Source organism: Lygodium microphyllum, chromosome 2, assembly GCF_053477565.2.
Source record: "Lygodium microphyllum isolate KBCC chromosome 2, Lygodium_microphyllum_v1.1.10, whole genome shotgun sequence".
NCBI lineage: Eukaryota > Viridiplantae > Streptophyta > Polypodiopsida > Schizaeales > Lygodiaceae > Lygodium > Lygodium microphyllum.
Genome location: NC_141136.1, coordinates 17,819,214 through 17,839,180, shown reverse-complemented (window position 1 = coordinate 17,839,180; position 19,967 = coordinate 17,819,214). Strand labels below are relative to the sequence as shown.

General features: G+C 40.8%; 1 protein-coding gene across 5 annotated transcripts in view; it reads right to left on the bottom strand.

Moving 5' to 3' along the window:
• Nucleotides 1–19,967, bottom strand: part of LOC148039521 (plasma membrane ATPase-like) — a 113,362-nt gene that overhangs the window by 72,939 nt on the left and 20,456 nt on the right. For 2 of the 5 annotated variants that reach the window (XM_087691579.1, XM_087691570.1), the window contains 12 exons: nucleotides 14,994–15,083; nucleotides 14,602–14,700; nucleotides 14,364–14,501; nucleotides 14,137–14,271; nucleotides 13,872–14,051; nucleotides 13,450–13,656; nucleotides 13,182–13,301; nucleotides 12,875–12,994; nucleotides 9,401–9,520; nucleotides 9,035–9,139; nucleotides 8,818–8,962; nucleotides 114–266 (listed from right to left, as the gene is read on the bottom strand). In XM_087691579.1, coding sequence (XP_087547705.1) covers nucleotides 114–266; nucleotides 8,818–8,962; nucleotides 9,035–9,139; nucleotides 9,401–9,520; nucleotides 12,875–12,994; nucleotides 13,182–13,301; nucleotides 13,450–13,656; nucleotides 13,872–14,051; nucleotides 14,137–14,271; nucleotides 14,364–14,501; nucleotides 14,602–14,700; nucleotides 14,994–15,083 — 1,612 coding nt within the window. Of the gene's footprint in view, nucleotides 1–113; nucleotides 267–8,817; nucleotides 8,963–9,034; nucleotides 9,140–9,400; nucleotides 9,521–12,874; nucleotides 12,995–13,181; nucleotides 13,302–13,449; nucleotides 13,657–13,871; nucleotides 14,052–14,136; nucleotides 14,272–14,363; nucleotides 14,502–14,601; nucleotides 14,701–14,993; nucleotides 15,084–15,220; nucleotides 16,078–19,967 lie in introns of those variants that run through there. The other 3 variants (XM_087691595.1, XM_087691605.1, XM_087691587.1) reach the window with 3 other exon arrangements.

The window sequence follows — 19,967 nt, the reverse complement described above, 5'->3', positions numbered from 1 at the left end:
TATGTACCCAAACATGCATGCATACATCATGGCATGTGTTTAAGCACATCTACTATACATCTCCATTTTTGCATGTTGTACACCAACTTACTACTGACTTATCATGGCCTTACCTGGAAACACGCCAGCAAAACCATCTGCATTTTCAATGACGTCATCCAAAGGCATTGCATCAATGAAATCTTTGCTTAACAAGGATGATGGATACATATTTGTCCCCATACCCAACATTTGTCCTGTCTCCTTTGCAATTGCCAATTGGTCACCTATTTACATATTAATGAACATCAAGGATTGCTCTTGAAGTCTACATGTCATTCAAACTTTACAAATCCATCCAAAGCGAAAGTTTGATAATCAAAACAAAGCTGAACATCAAGCTATTTGATTTTACCAACCTGAGTTTTTTATTTTCATGATAAATGTATGTGTAGGATAACTTAGCATTGACAATACATAGAAAAAGCATAGGGGAAAAGGTTGAGCAGTTTAAACAGTGACAGAAGGCTGCCAATCTAATAAGTTGGAAAAACAATCCAGTTCGTATTTAGTACTCACAATTACATGCTAATCTTTTTGTTGAAACATTATTGTGAACACTATGAAACTAGCCTTCAATAAATTAAAGGGTGATAAAGTATAAATTGACGTGCAATAATGTAATGTAGTGCTTCAGAAAATCAGAAGGCATAGAGGCATAGAGGAGATAGAATGCACCTTCTCAGAGACACCAACACCAAGTTTGCCCCAAATTCTAGCTGCCCTTACAGTATTTGTGTAATTTACTAAAAGAGATTGATACAAAATCTGTATACCAAGCTGTCCAAATCTGTGAAGAAACCACAAGCTAGCTAGTTGCTTCTTCCAATCTTTGCTAAAGTTTGGCTGTCCACTCAACCAAAAGATCCAAAAGAGGCTACAGCTTGCTGCCCAAAGTCTTCAACCAAGAACACTTGACATCAGGAGGACATGAAATTTTTGGATCCTTTGCTTTTGCTAAAGACATTCCATTCATTTTATAATCAAATGTATAATGTTGTGATGCACAAGGCAAATATTTCATAGTAATAGGCCCAAGGACCCTGAGGAAGCAGTGGGTGACAAAGGCAAAAGTTGCCAGTTATGCCAGCTGGGCTCTGGGTGACAATTGGTGTCAGTTTGGCCCTAGGACAATTAATGCCAGCATCCTTTCCTCCTCAAGCTGCTTTTATTTGGCATTGTGTTGCCCAAACATCAGGTCGCTGATAACTCTCCTCCTCCTGTGTCATTGTGCCTGCTTGAATTTGGCATCCTGCTGCCCAGGTGACAATGTTCAACACCCTTCCTCCATTAGGCGATGACTCTCTGTCTACTGCATTTACAGCCTTCTAGTGCTGCCTAGGTCCTTCTACGTAATCTTTGCCCTCGCCAGGTTCTCCAGCCTCCACTCGGATCTACATTTGATGGTTTCTTCACTCCGACTAGTGGTCCTAGTACTTGGAATCCATCTCTAGTGGACGTCGCTCTCCAACACTACTGCTCTATCCTTGGGCACTCTGTACATTCCTCATTCATTTACAGCTTTCATTCACTTCAGAGTTATGTTCTTTCTCTCCCCTTTTGCTTGTGTTTGTTTCTGTGTTTGAGTTTTGAGTTTTGCACATCTATGTCAGTATCGTTGTGTTTCTGTCATGGTCATATACTTTGACTTTCCTTAGTGCAAACCCTAGTAGATACTCCACAATTTTCTTCGCATGGTATCAGAGCCAATGCTCTTGTGAGGAGCTTCTTGCAGATATTGTGGTGCTAGGTTCTGTGCAAGGCACACAAACGACTCATAACCAAATCACAATGTCTCAATCACCTTCTTCTCAGGACCCCATGATGTCTTATCAGGCTTCTCCATCACTAAAGGCCCTAAGGAGGCATTATGGACTTGGTGAGGAAGAAGACACCCCACCTTCACCTTCACCTTCTTTGGTTTCTCTTGTTCCAGATTTCAGTCTCATGTCATAGGAGTTTCAAGAGTACTTGTGTATCATGAATAGTTGCGAACTTACACCCCTCCTACCAACTTTGCTACTCCATCCGGACCGGTTGGTGAGGCTGGCCACCTCTCTGATCATGGAGGACATATGATATTGGGACGACTAGTGACCTAACTTCTTCATCTTAGCCAAGCCCAGTGTCATGTTTGTACAACCCATTTGAGTCGTATGAATCAAAACCCTCTCCTGTTTCTCCTCTTGGTATGTAGGATCTGAATGATTTTCTATATATTAACTTCAAAAGAGGGGGCTCTCAAAGCAAACATCCTTCATGAAGTATATCTACATCTTTTGTTTCATTTGAGCATGTAAGTCACTCTTCTGAAATCCCTCCCATCCCACCCTCTTCTAGCCCACAAATCGATGTCCTCTCTTCTTCATTCCAAAACCTTGGATTACACTCCACATCCGCATCTTCCACACTGGGAGTTGGAGCCTCGGTTTCTGCTTCTAGCACATTCTCCGTCTTCGTTCCATACTCACACTTTCTTCCACTTCACATCACAGTGCATCATTACAGGGTATGTCACCCTTTAACACTATATCGTCCACTCATCCTCAAGCCACTTTACACCATGGGGCTTCGTTACAGAGCATGCCAACCCTTAACAAAGTTCCCTTCACCTTTTTGCAAGTGAGCACATCATTTCCCACTGAAACGGTTGTGATCGGTATCCCCCTCACTACCCCTAGTCACACACCTCCTTCGACCTCTCCGACACAGGGATTTCCATCCTCTAATTATGGTGCATCATCACACTTTCCATGGGTCACTCCTACACAAGGATTCCCATCCTCTACTTATGGTGCATCATCACACCTTCCATGGGTCACTCCTACACATAGATTCCCATCCTCTACTCCACATGTCCCTATCCCTCCACCATGGGCTCCTTATGCGGTTACCATGCCCATGCCTAGTCAGCCCATGCCCACCTTCAGATCCACTGTGCACACTTCTCGCATGCATTGTGGACACTCTGGGACCCTGTCTCAAGTGTACTCCATTAATTCCCCTCCCCTCCTTCCCACCGTATCAATCTTATCCGAGCACTACCACTCCTATTGCAACGGCCAAGAATGGCAACAACTCCCTAAGAAAAATAGGTTTTGCACACAATACCAAAGATTAGGCCATGTGGACAAGGAGTGTCATACCAAGGCCCAAGGTCTTCCACTTAGAAAACCATAGTAGATCACTATGACTGCCTCCACTCTGGCTAGCTAGTTTTGGCCCCACACATGTGGCAATCGGATAGCCTTAGCAAACAATCTCCTTCACTACTCCTGAGGGACTAGCTAATTGGTCTACAAGTTCTGATCCCATTGCACTTTAAGCATCCACTTCACATCTATCTCCATCTAGGACTACCTCACCACCTCATCAAGCAATCCATTGGCAGAGCCTTGCTACTAGTGGGCGTACACATTGGTAGCCACATCCTTAGATTATCTCCGTCTTTGCACTCCTAAGTATTTAGGCTATTGAGTCAGGCCCATAGGATTTTGACCTTAGATTTTTATTCTGAAGTCTTCCACACATACACATTTGCATCGACCTCTGTGCTTGCAGATATTCATCTCTTTTGCATGGTTCTTTTTTCAATGAAGAGCTAACAAGCAAGTTTGCACAAAACCTACCTAGGCTAGAGACTTGGGATACATGCCGTTTCCTTCATGGTTTCATTATCCTAGGAGTTTTGCTCTTCTACCAACATGGAGGCTTCCCCTCTCAAGGGGAATCATGCAGCATCTCTCTTAATGCTATCATGGCGTTGACTTCTATCTTGTTCTTCCAATTGGGATGCTTCCTCACTTCATGGTTGTCGGCAGCACCACACGAAGATCGACATCCGGCTCCTCTTCCTCCTTCAACATCGATATCCAAGGTTGAGAGAGGGTTGCTACCCTTCTTGGTATTCTACATGTTTCGACACTTGTCTTCGACATTGGCCTTTCCCCCCTCTATTGTACCTTCGCCTTTTGCATTGCATGATTTCATCATCTTTATAAAGGGCACTTGAGCAAGTGAATAATTACCCCACAAGTATAGCATACTCATTGTGCAAAGCATCACTAGACAAACCCTAAGCTATTTCTACCGGCAGTTTGTCCACCACATCACCATTTCTTCATCACCCTTCCCTCGTCATCGACGCCCTCAAGTGGATGAGTAACTTGTCTGTTTTATAATGGGTTGGACCTAATCATCCCTTTTCATCTCTCAAATCACCTTTAAAATCCCAAAAAAAAAAAAAAACTGTGGTTCCATCCACCTTTGTAGAACTTAATAGGCCACTTAGCAGCCCACATGCACCCTTTGTTCAATACCCTATCCTCTTTGGGATGACTAGATGGGCTCCCTTGGTAAGATAACCATCACCTCTATATTCTTGCTAAGCCACTAGGCAGCCATCGTGCACCCTTTTAAAGCCCTACTTGCTTTGGGGTGGAAAGCCTTGGACAAAACTGTGTTGGCCTTCCTTTCTAGCCCTGTTTTGGGCTTGAGAGGGGGTGTTGAGCTAAAAAATGCATTATATGCTAATTAGCCTCTTAAACAACCTTATAACATGCTTATTTCATGAAAAATGCAAATCTAAAACATGCTTATTTAATGAAAAACGCAAAAGCTGTGCGTAGTTCAAGAAAGTTTTTGTGAAACCCTAATTTGGAAGGGTCCATCCACATCTATAAATAGAGAAACTACCCCCATTTATTCTTTATCCCTTTATGTAGGTTTTTGACCCTTGTGTGCAAACTTTAACCATTTTTCTCCCTCCATGTGGCTGTCCAGCCTTCGTGATTGCTGCCACTCTAGCTTCTACTACTCCAACTACTAGCGACTACCCCTAGAGCTACCACCCACACCCTGCAGATCCTCCCCTTGCTATCTTTGGTGCTACCATCGATAGCATCCTTTCCTTCTCTAGCTACTTGTGTTTGGCATCCTACTGCCTAGATGTCAGGTGGTTGATCACTCTTCTCCCTCTGCGTTGCTATGCCTACCTACGTTTGGCATCATGTTGGCTAGGTGACAGTGTTCAACACCCTTCCTCCATCAGACAACCCTCTGACTATTGTGTTTGCAACCTTTTGGTGCCACCTAGGTCCTTTTGCATCATCTTTGCTATCGCCAAGTTCTCCAACCTCCACTGAGATCTGCATTTGACAGTTTCTTCACTTCGACACTCCAACTGCAAAAGCTGAAGTAATTTATAGTTGGCCTCACTTGAGAACCTTGCATGATCTATGCAGTTTTCTTGGGCTATGTTCATAGTACAAAAGGCTATATGCTGAGATTGCTTCATCAATCCATGCTTTGCAAAAGAAGGAAACCCCATTCAGATGGCCTAAAAAGATTTTGTCATCCAATGTGACGAATATGGTAATAACATTGGTGCAATTCTTATACAAGAAGCACAAGTTGTAGCATATTAGGTTAAGAGTTTTACGGGATGCACAAAAGAATCTACAGCTTTATGAGAGAGAGTTGCTTGCTGTAATTTGCACCCAAAAGATAAGACCTTTGAGGCCAACAAATATGTCAAGAGTATGGATGAAGCGTATGCTAAAGGAAAATCCAAATGTCTTAAAGTAAATTTGAAAAAAGTAGCTGACTGACACGACAAAGCTTTACACTTTGCAAAGGCTAATAGCAAAGGCTGATTGGTTTTTGTCCATTTTCAAAATGGCTAGATTAAGAAAATGAAGGATAAAGATCATGTTTTCCCTAAACTCAGCATGATGTATTATGGGCCTTTTCAAGTGTTGCAAAGGATCAATGAGATATGTTAAAGAGCTATCCAATCATTTCCAAGATTCACAATACTTTTCATGTAAGTCTTCGTAGACCTTTCAATGTGATGTGCCTGAGGATATCATTGATGAGATGCTGCCAAAGGTTGAGTAACTTGATGAGATCTTGGTTTCTAAACAAATATTGGCACAAAAGAAAAGGAAGGTCAAAGGTTCCCATCGCTATTTCATGAAGTTTTAGAACTATCCACCACTTGATGTAAAATAGATGGAGGAGGATGATTTGGCAAACTACCTCACATGTTATAGATTTACCCTGATGTTTTACAATTGAAGAAAACTTTGATCAAGGCTCAGTCAATGTTGCTTGGTTAATTGTTCACATATATTGGGCATTCAGTATGCAGTGTTGGATCTTAATAAGTGCAAGCAATTGGGGTCACTTGCAATGCTTCAACAAGGGGGTATGGCACCAAAATTAGAAATGTGAAAGGCAACCATCGCTATTTGGTGAAGTTTTAGAACTATCCACCACTTGATACAAAATAGATGGAGAAGGATGATTTGGCAAACTACCTCACGTGTTATAGATTTACCCTGATGTTTTACAATTGGAGAAAACTTGGATCAAGGCTCAGTCAATGTTACTTGGTTAATTGTTCACATATATTGGACATTCACTATGCAGTGTTGGATCTTAATAACTGCAAGCAATTGGGGTCACTTGCAATGCTTCAACAAGGGGGTATGGCACCAAAATGAAAAAACAGTTAAAATGTAATTGAACTTCACCTAATATTTTTAATTAACATAAACTCTGTTCATAGCACCTCTAGGTCTGGGCATAGTGACCATTGCACTAGCAGTGGAGGTTATGACATTGGGTATGCAGTGGACAAGTATGGGCTATGTTAAGGGTGAAACTTTCACAAATTGAAGTTTGGAACTCGAAATTAAGTTCCATTGAAAGTTTCACCTTGCGAGCAGCTATTAAATGCCAAGCAGCCCCCTTGTCATTTATGCAGCTCATTGAATTCTGGAGTGGCAGATGCATTTAGAAGGTCTTATCTTGCCAATTCCAACTCTCTGTCTCTCTCCTTGCCAGCCCGTACCATGTTGGACTCACCACAGTTAGTTTGCTGCAGATTTTCTATGTTTTCAGATATGGAGACTGTGATGACAGCATGTATGGAGTGGGAACCGTCCTCGACCTTGGTCCATAGCATACATCATCTAGAGCTGGGAATTTCTCTCTCCTTTGAGATCTCAAGCCTCATGCTCTTTTCAAACACTTTTATTGCAAATAAAGTGTATTTCTCATGGTTCACTCATGGGAAAACTTAAGATTTGTGAGGGGGATAGTGTGGGTATGCATGGGAACTGTGCACGATAGGTTTAACTGAAGATTGCTCTATGAATTCAAGCCAAATTCCTGGCTGTTTTTTCTAGGGTTTGGCAGGCAGAAGTCTCAGGTGGAATTCTGATAAGTTGCTGGAAGCTTACAAATGGATGTGACAGAGTCTTGCAGATTAGTTCGTAGAGCTGTCTTTTGCAATCTAAACAAATATTAAAAGAGGCACCAGGCTTTGGGGCCACCATGTGTCACATCAGGTGCAGGAGCACTGTTGCTCTAGTTGAAGTGTTTTTTGAGCTGCTGAATTTAGTGTCTTGCAATATTGTGGTTTACTGCCCTTTGGGTGTTCAAAGGCTGGTTTCATATTTGATGACACTGTCCTCAGAAAATCACAAAAAATGTGTATGATAATGGGTCATCTGCTTGCCAAGCTGCTGTATTTGATTCATCCAAGCCCTCTTATTGTCCAACCATTCAATATCCATCCTTACCACATGGATCCAGCTCCAGACAGCTGAGTGAGAAGTGGCGACAATCTGGATTGTAATCAAACCTCAATCCCTATCCGACCCTCATCCAAGTGCACATTTGGGCATACCAACACTGGGTGTCACCCTCTGCCCTGCTTGCAAGATACAAGTGCCATGTACAATACCTCTAGCATGGGAGGTCCCATAATACACAAAAGTATGTCACAACCTCAGTAGCTCATGTGTGCCATTGCCAGTACCATCTTTGGCCACCTCTAGTTGCAGCTACACCTTCAAAATGCTTGCCTGCTCTCCCATGCCACTTCCATCTCCTTTGCTTCATCTACCCACCTCTTTAACTAAGAGAATCTTTAAGAAGCAAGGTAACCATGAATTTTTACTCCCTAAACATTGTGTTTCGATATGAAACATTTCACCCCTAGGTACATTCTAAGAAAAATGCCACATGACATGAAAAAACATAAAGATTCAAAAACATATGCTCAGAAAATTTGTGATACAAAATGTTCTTTTATCTTGGAATGAAATGGACAGGTGAAACGTTGCATACTGAAACATTTCACCATTTACAGCAGTGAATAAGTTTATGAGGATGAAACAGATATATGAGAGACAATCACTGTCAATAGTACCATGACTAGTAAATATGAAACCTACCACCTACACAGCACCTTGGTTATCCTCTAGTGCCATGAAACTCAAGCATCTTGATGAGTAAATGGGCTATCACATGCTCCTGCTGAGAAAACCTACTACAATCTCCAAGGGGGGAAAGAAGAAACAGCTTTTCATGTGTGTGTCTTGGAGTCAAAAAAGAGAAGGCTTCTTATATATACCCCTTGGAGCTGTTCAAGAGTATGCTGTACCTGGCACTTGATCAATGCAGTCCAACTTGACAGGTCATCTGGACCCATTGACCCTAGAGTTGCTTGCTTGGATGACAAGCATCACCCTTGCTGCTTGCAACCAACAACATGAAGAACTTGATTCATCTCATGAATACAGCATTGTAGGAATGGGATATAAACGCCATACTGTAGAATAGGATGCAGCTAACAAGCATAATTCAAGAGTCTAGGTTCACTTTTCTTGCTTTCTTCAAACTTTTAGTAAGATTAGTTATCATGAGCTAATTTCACTGTGGCATGCCATATGTTTTGACGGTCGCATAAATGCATTTTATACTCACCAGTAAGCATTTTGATGTTGATGCCAAGATCCAATGCACGACGGAGGGTCTCAGCACTATCATGTCGAGGTGGATCAAAAAGAGGAATGATGCCACAAAGATGCCAAGGACCTCCTTGACTATCCATTCGTTTATCAGGGATTTCCTGATCATGCATGAAAGTATCTATCAACTTGAATAAAAATAACAGATTCAGCATATAATCATAGAAATTCACCTGCCATGCAACAGCTAGTGAGCGAAATCCACGTTTAGCAAAATCCCGAACTACATGATGAAAGTGGTGTGCAACCTCTTCTTTATTATCACACATATTCAAAATCTGCATGACAATCTCTTCAAACAAAGGTCAAGTACAATTCCTACAAAATGGTGTTACAATTTATAGAGAGAGAGAAAGCCATTAACATGTTCATGTAAATGCTAATACTATGTCAAGAAACCACTATACGTCTTCCTTTCCATAATTAATCAATTACTCATCACAAACAAAGAGAGAGAGAGAGAGAGAGAGAGAGAGAGAGAGAGAGAGAGAGAGATCATGTGCTGATTTCAGTACAGAAAGAAACATGTACTAACAGACCTGCTCTGTTGCACCTTTACTAGCTCTATACCAGTGCCCATCTTCAATATAAGTTGATGCAGTCCTCTTATCAACAGGATTGAATGGAAGGAAGTGAACCTCCTTAATGTTTTGCCGAGCCTGATTGATGATCGATTATATATCAAGTAATTCTTCCTCTCTTTCTCTCTTTTTTTTCATAATGGAGTCCCCCCCCCTCTCTCTCTCTCTCTCTCTCTCTCTCTCTCTCTCTCTCTCTAAAGAAAAAATTGAATTAATGAATCGAAATGTTTACAAAGGGCCTCCTTCTAGCCAACCAAGCAGACTCTTGTTTATTTTAACATTAAAGGTAATTATATTAAAAGAAATGCAAAATACAAAAGTCCCAAGAGAACTATATGGCTGGCAAAGAAACTGAAGTAACTGCAGCATGCCAAGCAACCAAATAATCCCTAGGAAGGATGCCTACATGTTGTATGATGCTAAATCTCCAGTGAAGAAGACCTCTCATCAGGCCATACGACTACGCACTCCAGAAAGAGAATCAAAAATGAACGCCTTCCGAACAGTCTACTTATGCCAGCAGCCCCACTAACACAAAAAGTGAAAAATAATCTTCACATGTGATTACAAAGGATATGTCAATTTGGGCTTTCCCAAAACCCAATCTTGTGGGTGCATGGCAGCTCCGACCACATGACGCCAAACCTCAGACACACAGACCGTATCTTTCTTGCCACTGGGCAAGAGATAAACAGGCAATGACAGTCCTCCACACTCCTAGAACAAAAGAAGTAAGAACCATTGGAAATATTCCATCTCGAGAGTGCACAAGCGAAAGGGAGACCACTCACCAACATTCTCCAAATAAATAATCCGTCTTTGAAGGGGTTTTATTAAGCCAACCCACCATCACCCTAGATTGCCAACAAGTTCTGCCTTTGTGAAGACTCCAAAAGGAATTGCCCTTATGTACCAACCAATCCTGATCCTTAACAAGCAAATGATATATCTGATTGACTGATGCATGCTCCAACAACAGCCATCCTTTTAATTCTCTAATCTTGCCAGGGCCCTTCATAAAGACTTACGTGCATAAGTGCTTAGAATGTCAGCTGAACTGCACCAACAGCAGAGGCTGTTGCATCTGTTAAATAGTAGAAACTACGATCTATGCATGGAAATATAGTGTGTTGTGTTCGAAATGTGATAGTGGAAAGAGTACAGATGTATTGAGACGTCAATACATGACTCTCACTAGAAAGCCCCCTTATAAATTCCCAATAAGAACTGGCCTTGTATATGCATAGACTTATACTAGGATTTCACTGTGCAAACAGAGGCCGTGAGGCAATATAGGTTGTTGTGGACCAATTGACTAAGATGGCTCGATGCATTCCTACCAATACAATCCCAAAAAGCCCCATGAACTGACCAGTCTCTTTGTCGAACCTCTCTAGAAGCTCTATCATTTGCCCTTACCTATGTCATCCTTGAAACATCTTGAGACTGACGGTGGATAGATTAATTGTACTAATCAAAGCATGGAGGATATGTTTTCTGCATATGTCTCCCACTGTCAATCTAATTGGAGCATTATCTTCAGCAGACTGACATATTCTCAAAGGACCATTTATCCCAATTACGTAGTCAAGTGGAAGCACCACCTTTGGAGTCGATGCAACAAGCGAGTCAGTTCGCTCACTCGAGAGTCACTTCCTAACCCTAAAGATACTATCAAGAACAATAAACATTTATAAGGGGGGAAGTGCTACACCCTTGAACATCCAGGATGGGTGACCACAGCATTGGCTGACATGGATCATCTAGTGACTAGGTGCGAGTCTAGGGTGGTTTAGGATTCCAATGAAAGGACTCAAAACTTGGTTGCTTGACATTGTCTGGTCACCACATTTGGACTCTAGGCACATAGGCCATCTCATCCAATCACATAGGGTGGTTTAGGATTCCAATGAAAGGACTCAAAACTTAGTTGCTTGTCATTGTCTGGTCACCACATTTGGACTCTAGGAACATAGGCCATCTCATCCAATCACCGAATGGTGCGTGCTAGTGATATGGGACACCAGTCCTCATGATGAGAGTCTGACCTGTTATTCTGCTAGCTCTAGCTTGGGAATGAGCCCATTCTGTGCCTAGGAAGTGAGCTTGATGTCCATCCCTCTATTATTTCTTTTCTTTGCTTGTATGGTTTGCCACATCATGTGTCCAGGTTGGGTCTATGTAGGAGTCTCCTGGCTCCTCAATGGAGGAGGCACTGGCATAGGCAAATACAATGGCAACAAGCACTGTAGCCCTCAGACTAGCAATTGGTATTGATACAAAGTAGCACTAACAATTAAAGAACTAGCAATTCCAAGTGACATTAATCAGCCCAACCATCTCATACAAATGTCAAAAAACCATGAATGACCTCTCAAAACCACCCTTCCTCTGAGCAGCTTTTTAGCAACCAGTTCCCTAAACCACATTAAAGATAATTAAAAGAACCCCACCATAGACCAGATATTGTAGCCCCATTTGTCATACACCTGAATTTACACATGATTGGAGCACAGTAGTATTCGCTGCTGAGCCATCCCACATAAGAAAAAGCCATAATAGTGCACCTCCCCTTGGACTCCATAGACTATCTCAGAGTAGTGAAGTGGAAAATATGCAAGTCCAAAGTCAAAGGTACACATAAAATCCTGAAGTCAAAGACCATAATCTTCAGCATTCAAGTGGTAGGCTGAAACCTATAAGAGTGATTGGGATGGAGAGATACCCTCACAACTAATGAAGGGCCGCAAAAATATAAAACCCCCACCCCTCCAGGGTGTCCCCAGGAAAAAAAACAAACAAAAAGTACCAAATACCCTACTCGTCCAGCACAAGGAAAAGATTACACAGATAGCTAGGACTGATTTTACAAAAAGGAACATGTATGAGAAGAAGGCCACAATACAGGCTTTTTATCTCTACCCCTATGAGCACCAAGTTTTTGAATCAGCTCAAACCTTCCCAACTGGGACTGCAGGATGTCTTAGAAACAACATTCTCTGCAAAGAACACTCCCTGTAGAAGGTCTTTCTCAGTGGGAAAAGTCAGAAACTGCAGCACATCTCTGCAGCTATTCAATGCAGAAGCAGCTCTCATTTAAAACTGCTGGACATAAATTATACAGAGACTACATGGCTATTCAGAAGAATATCGAAAGCAACTAAAAAACTGCATATATGTAATCATTTAATTCTGTATCTTATGCTGTTTCAGTTTTGGATACTTGCAAAGATGAACTTAACTTCTTTCTCAATTTATTTCCCTCCAAATGCATGTGTTTATGCTATCCAGGAGCAGATATGTAAGCCCATGCGTAAGTGCATGCCTCCCAAGTATCCAAGTGAGAAAGTTGATAAAGTGTAAAAACAAACGCTTGGTTCAAAGGGTACACAAAAGCTTTGTACTTGTCATTTTTTGAAACAGAAGTTATACCTCTGCTGGAGATGAAAGGAGAGAAATGATAGCAGAGTCTATTGCATCTGGATTTTCAACTCTAGATGCCCTTGCAGCCAGCAGGATGACCTTATCTTTGGTAGCATCTTTCTCAAAGACCTGTCCAGGTTAGAGAAAAGTCCACTTTCCACTGAATTTCAGCTGGATTTCTACATACAATATGGCTTTACTTAAAGTAGCATGGCATATACAGTTGGTAAAACAACTCTTGGAATTATCTTCTAATTTGCAACGCTTACACAGTTTGTACTGATGTACTGATTATCAACCAGCACGCCAAACTTACCTCAATGAGTTGCTTTTCAACTGAAAGCCTATTTAATGTAAGAGTTCCTGTTTTATCACTGCAAAGAACATCCATAGCTGCTAATTCTTCGATAGCAGTCATCCGTTTCGTAATTGCACCCTAACAAGTGTACAACGGTGAAGGTTTTAAGCCTAAATTGGTGATTCAATAGACAACCGATCATTTTAAAATATCAACTATACACACAAAATGCTGTTCTATATGGCTGCTTTAGTTAGTCTGATTTTTTTCATTAGTCGGTCATTACCTGTTGGGAGAGCCGATGGGACCCAATGGCCATTGTAACAGATAGCACTGTTGGCATGGCAATTGGGATTCCTCCTATGAGTAAAACCAAGAGGTTGTCTATGCCATCCCTGTAAGCTCGATGTTGGATGGCATACATAACGATAATCTCAATAATCATTCCAACAGCTATGGAGCATATGCAGAAGTTTCCAATCGATCTCAAAACCTACTTGTGACACGAAGCAAAAAGTCCACAATCACAAGATTAGCTTATTAATTTTGAATTCTATGAGAAGAACTGTAAAACGGAACTTATATATATGCTTGGAGTGGACTGGACGGAGAAGCCTAGTTATACATACCCTATGCAAACCGGAAAAGATCATATGGTCCCATAGTCCACAATTAAAACTGCTTGCAGAATGGAGCTGAAAATCAAACCTTTTGGAAGTGACCAACTTGATTTGTTGAATGAACTAGGTGAGCAGCTTTGCCTAGAAATGTGTGCACTCCTGTTGCCATCACAACAGCCTCTGCTTCTCCCTGTTTGCAGATTGAACCAGAAAGCACTTGCTCACCTGTTCGCTTTGTGACGGCCAAGGATTCTCCAGTTAGTGCTGACTGCACAGATGCAAATGGAAAGAGTAGTCAATTGTGGCCCATAGGACTAATGGAAAGCCCAAGTTGAACAACATTTTCATCTCACCTGATCGATTTGCAATGGATCGCCTTCCAGAAGTATAACATCAGCCGGGATAATATCACCAAGCTTGAGGCTGATGATGTCACCTGGTACAAGGATTGATGCATCTTGTTCCGACCACTGCCCATCTCGTCGAACCTGATCCAGTTATAAGAATATGTCAATGGGTGGAATCACTCTGTTGCCTATGCATATCTTTTATATATGCCCATGTGAGCACGCTTGCACACCTTTGCTTTAGGAGCAAGCCGTGACATGAGAGAAGCAGCTGCACTGCCTGCATTAGTCTCTTCCACATAGCTTATAGTGGAGTTTAGCAAAAGCAAAACAATAATGCCTGTAAAGTCTTCCCAATCCGGAGTTCTTTTCTGAAATTTCAAGATGACCATAGTTAACAAGACAATACAGTGAATGCATGAATTAAGTGTGCACAATAAACACATGTTGTGAATAAGGAAACCTACTGACTTTTCCATTTGTCAATGCTATTGCCACAACTGCAGCAAATTCCATAACCCAAGACAGTGGATTCCACATGAATGCAAGGAACTTGAGAAACCTGTTTTCCTGCTCAAGCAGAAATAAACCGTGAAGATGGCCTTCTAAAAGTGACCTATTCTTGCTCGAAAGACAACAGATAGCTGCATAAATATAGCAGGATGAGAGACCTTAACCCCCATCTATGAAAGCTTGAAATCCTAGCAATGTAATATTCGCCTAGAAAAGCTTAAGATGATGGCACTTCAATATTCTACTCTATTTTCATTTCACCAAAGAGAGACATTGCTGACTTTTTTTAATTGTATCAGACAAACTGTTAAGATGTAATTTTATTCAGAAAATATGATTATTAGTCTCACAGATTTCTCTTCCAGCTTATTAGGTCCAAATTCTTTGAGACGCTTCTCTGCCTCCTCTGAAGAAAGGCCCGCCTTATTGATGTCTTCTGGCTGTGCACATACAGATTCATTATGAGAGGATATGGCTCCAGAACGCATAAACAATCCTCAATGCACTCACTCATCATGCATTGCAAAATTCACTGAATCCACACATCCATAATGCATGCAAAATTCCAGCAACGCACACATTTCGTGCGCATACTATTTTGAATAGGATGCATATGTTAGCACTCGAGCTCTCACAAGAAGCTTCAGACAAATTCCCACATTGTGAATTATGACAACATCATGAGCTTCTACGAGGGAGGGACCACATACGTAGGTAGGTGCGTCTGGGAAAGGGGCCCACCAGCCCAACGACACCTAGCTCGGTATGCGGTGCATCCAGAGCAGAAGCTCGTGATGTTGAACATTATAGAGAAAACAAGGGAATACTACCCCTCTTCCCCACATGGGAAGATGTCAAAAATTCTAGTGTGTGTGCAAAGCAAAGGAGCATTTTTGAATGATCAACTTTGAGATCAGGATCCACCCCCTGATTATGTTGGCAGTGTGTAATTTAGGTAGTGTAAGTTAGGTGTCACCTGAACAATCAATAAAAGTATGCTCATTCCCACACTCATTTCTGTACTATACTGTTCTGAACTCTACGATTTCAGGATCATGACAGCTCCTTTAATATAAATCTTATTTCGTTACTGCTCGACATGATCTTCCGTTCTCTCTTTCTGCAAGTATTACACTTATATGCGACAATGACAATTTGCAGAAGCACTACTGTGACTGAAAACAGTAAGGTACTAGAAGTTATAGATAGATAATAGCAGGCTTTGCAGTTGATTCTTCTGCAAGACACATCAACTACGATGTTTAAGCCTCCCCCAATGTCATACGGGAACATAGCATTTTTGCTGTCCAAATCTGCCATTGATCCAATCTTCCAGTTATGCGTGTTAGGCCAGGCCATTGATACTGTTACTGCTGCAGCTTCTCCGGTACAAATCTGGACGAACACGGGTATCATCTCACATGCCATGCTAGTTACCGTATAAGTGCACTTAACAAGGAAGTGACTAATGGCTCTTATATGCAAATTACCATGTGGGGTACATTCAGCAAGGATTTGAGTAACGACTTCTACATGCAAATTACAATGTAGGCACATGATTCAACAAGGATTTGAGTAACGACTCCTACATGCAAATTACAATGTAGGTAAATTCAACCACGGTATGATTAACAATACAAACAAGTAGCAACCTAATTGGGCGGGGGTGTGTGTGTGAGCTATGGAAGATCAAAGATTCAATGCCCACAACTAGACAATTGCATGATGCATTATTAATCTTAACAAAGTGTGCATTAAGAAACCCTTCAAAGTATTTCCATATTCATGTGAAGAGGTGGCTTATACCCATCAAATAAATATTATTATAAGGTATCATATTAGAGAAAAAGTTGTGAGTAACAACTTTTTGTGCATTAATTCCAATCATTTCACTGAATGGTGTTGGGGGTTGAAGGCTACCTATACCTAGCCCCCACAACAGACAAAGCCTGATGAGCAACCCCACAAATTTCAACGCATTTTTAGGGGGTTGCCTTGCTACTTGCTCCCCTACCATTTAGTCCTATGACTTTGCATAATGCTTTGCCTAAACTTTGGGGGCCTTTCCAACTTCCTTTGGCTTTGTCTTCAATATCGATCGAAGAGCTTTGAATCGTCCATTGCTCTAAATTTCAAGACAGATCTATTATTCACTATTTGGATATCAAGCATTTACTTTTTTTATGCTCTATTGATGTTTATGGGAAAAGTTTGCAATGCATGGATTATGTATTGATAATTAGGAAAGGCTTTCATATTGATTAGAGCTTGTTTAGCTCAATTCTTGAAGGATTCTTTACTGTAATACCATGTGGATAACAAGCATTCACTGTGAAAGCTTATGCATTGAATGCATATAGATGTTTTGGGTTCTTGAAGGGTTCTTTATTGTAACACCATGTGGACAACAAGCATTCACTCTGCGAAAGCATATGCATTGAATGTCTACAAATGCTTTACGAATGCTACATGGATGTATCGATGCTTGGCATTGATTCTCATGCCCAGCTATGCTTATGTTGAGCTCTAGGCTTTGGATTTGAGATGTGGTAGATACATATTGACAATGGCTCTTTGCTTCAATGATTTCTCACTTATGGGCTTGAAGGCTTATTGCAGATACATGCTCCAAGATATATTACTTCATATCAATGGGCACCTGAATGTTATTAAACATATATATTGAGCCTTACTTGGCTCTTAGACATTCTAGATTTGCTTCCGTTTGAGCACTTTGGTCTTTTCTTTGTAGAGCTTGGACTTGTGAATCAGTGGGAGACTCTTACTTGCCTATGTATACATGCTCAGTTGGTTATGGTCTACTTTTTTGACATGTCGATAGTGATGATTGTGTGTTGATTTAGCTTTGGCTTGTACACCCAGTATTTCCTCTTATCAAACGAGTTTGTCAGTTGTGAATGCATGCTTGGTTATGTGCTTGAGCCTCAATGTTCATGTGCAATGAGTTACTTACAGATTAGTAGATCTTTGCTACTTTTGGAGATCGCATATGCATAGTTGGCTTATGTACATGCTACTCTTTTATTTGGGATTGCATCCATGTGTTTGATATCTTTCAGTCTCTGACAACCCTTGTTATCTTGGTGGTTTATGCCTACCTTTGCATAGCTAGTTGCATTATATATCCTGGTTGCTACCCGAATATTCTTGGAAATGGAAGCTTTATATTTTAGTGTTTTTCCCATAGTTATACACTCATTTATTGCAATCTTGTGACCAGCCATGTTGAAATTTCACATTTGAGCAGTTTCATTGAGATTAGATACTTATATTCAACACTCTAGTGCTTCTTGCTTGTGGTTAGCAATATATTAGCTCGGCCTTCTCTTATTGTATGCATTTTGGCTTAGTTTTGGGGCTAATTTATTGTTACTACAACATCCCATCTTTTCTTTGGTTGGGATATATAATGACAGGTGTTTCAAATGCATCTAATGACAGTGTTAATCTTTAATATAGAAAAGGTAAATGGCAACAACTTCCAGTATTAGAAGACTCAAATTTGTTAGGCGTAAAAGAAATAGGTTAGGCCATTGAAAACCAAGAGTAAATTTTGGGATACAAAGGATTGGGATGAGCTTGATGAGCTATGCAAGTCCACCATTATATCGTCTTTGTCAAAGTAGACATACTTCAATCTTATTGCAATTGAAGGTGGTGCTTACGATTTATGGAATAGACATATGATATTTATGACAAGTAGGCACTCCATTTTCAACCAACTTATCTTATAGGGCATTTAGCTTGAGGATAACATAAAGTCTTTGTTCTTGCTTGTCACACTATCTACGTCTTGGGATACATTCCGTACTGCTACGAGTGCTAATCCTCCTAAAGATGGCTTTAAATGCTCCAATATGGAGAGTGCATTGCTTATAGAAAAAGTTAACATGAAGAACATTAATGAAACCCATCCATGCACTTACAATTAGAAGCAGACATGATGGTAAGGCAAATAAAAACTGTGGCAAAGAGACTCACAACCCAACAAGGACAAGTCTAAATCTCATGGGAAATCACACAATAAGTCCCCCTGGTCCTAAGTTCTCTCTCACTTATTATTATTATGGCAACAAGGCCACAATGCCATAAGATGTGCAATGATAGGTACAAAAAAGGCAAAGGAAAAGCATAAGATAATGCCAAGTCTTCTAATGATAGTAGCATTGTTCTTGAGTTCAATGTTGAGACAGAAGAGATAAATGCCTTGGAGTACAACTTTGATGATTACATCCTTGCTACTTCTTCATTTGATGGTATTCAATTGCTTGATGTATAGTCTTCTTACTCTCCACATTGAATTCTTGATTTGGGGGCTTCCTTTCATGTTACCCCACATTGTCATTGGTTTTATACCTACTGCACTGTTACGTGTTTAGTTAGACTAGGTTATGATCATGTGTGTGACATTGTTGGCATAGGTGATGTGAGACTGCAGTTTGATATTGGTGCTCCATTTGTGCTACATGATGTAGGTCACATCCTGGCTTTGAGTAAAAGCCAGCTAGACAATTGGATGATGACAAGTAATATATATCTTTTGGTAATCCTGCATGGAAGATTACATATGGCAACCTCATTTTTGCTAGAGGTGCCAAGGGGGTGCCAAGATTGGTAGCCTATATCCATTGCTTATATTTGGATCTGTTGATCATGTTTTAGCCATGATTGTTCTTCCACATATATCTCTTTGGCCTCATTATCTTGGGCATATGTCTCTTAAAGGAATGAAAGTCCTCACTCATTTGCAGTATTCACCACCTCTTGACTACTTATATTTTGACTCATATGATCATTGTTTATATCACAAGCAGACTCATAACTCGCAAAAAAAGTCTAATTCTATGTGCGTGAGTGAGTCATTCGCTCTTGTGCATTAAATGTTTATGGTCCAATGTCCTATCAATCATTAGGTGGTGCAAAGTATTTTATTGTGTTCATTGATGATTAATCACATCATGTTTGGGTCTATTCCATAAAATAGAAGTTAGAACTTTTGCTTACATTTCAACACTAGTTTGGGCATAGGCTAAGATGCATGTGATCTAACAATGGGAGTGAATCTTTCTCTAAGTCATTTGAGTAGTTTTGTGATGAGAAGGATATTAAGCATCAGTCGATTGCCCCTTGTGCCCCCACCCTAGAATGGTATTGCAAAGCACATGAATAGGACTATTCAGTGTTGGAATATCAGAGTGGAAGCATGAGAGTGTGCACAAGAGGGAGAGAGAGAGCTCAAGTACAAGAAGATGAACTTGCTTAGTGAATTGTTCACAAGTACAACTAGTACACTCTCCTCTACT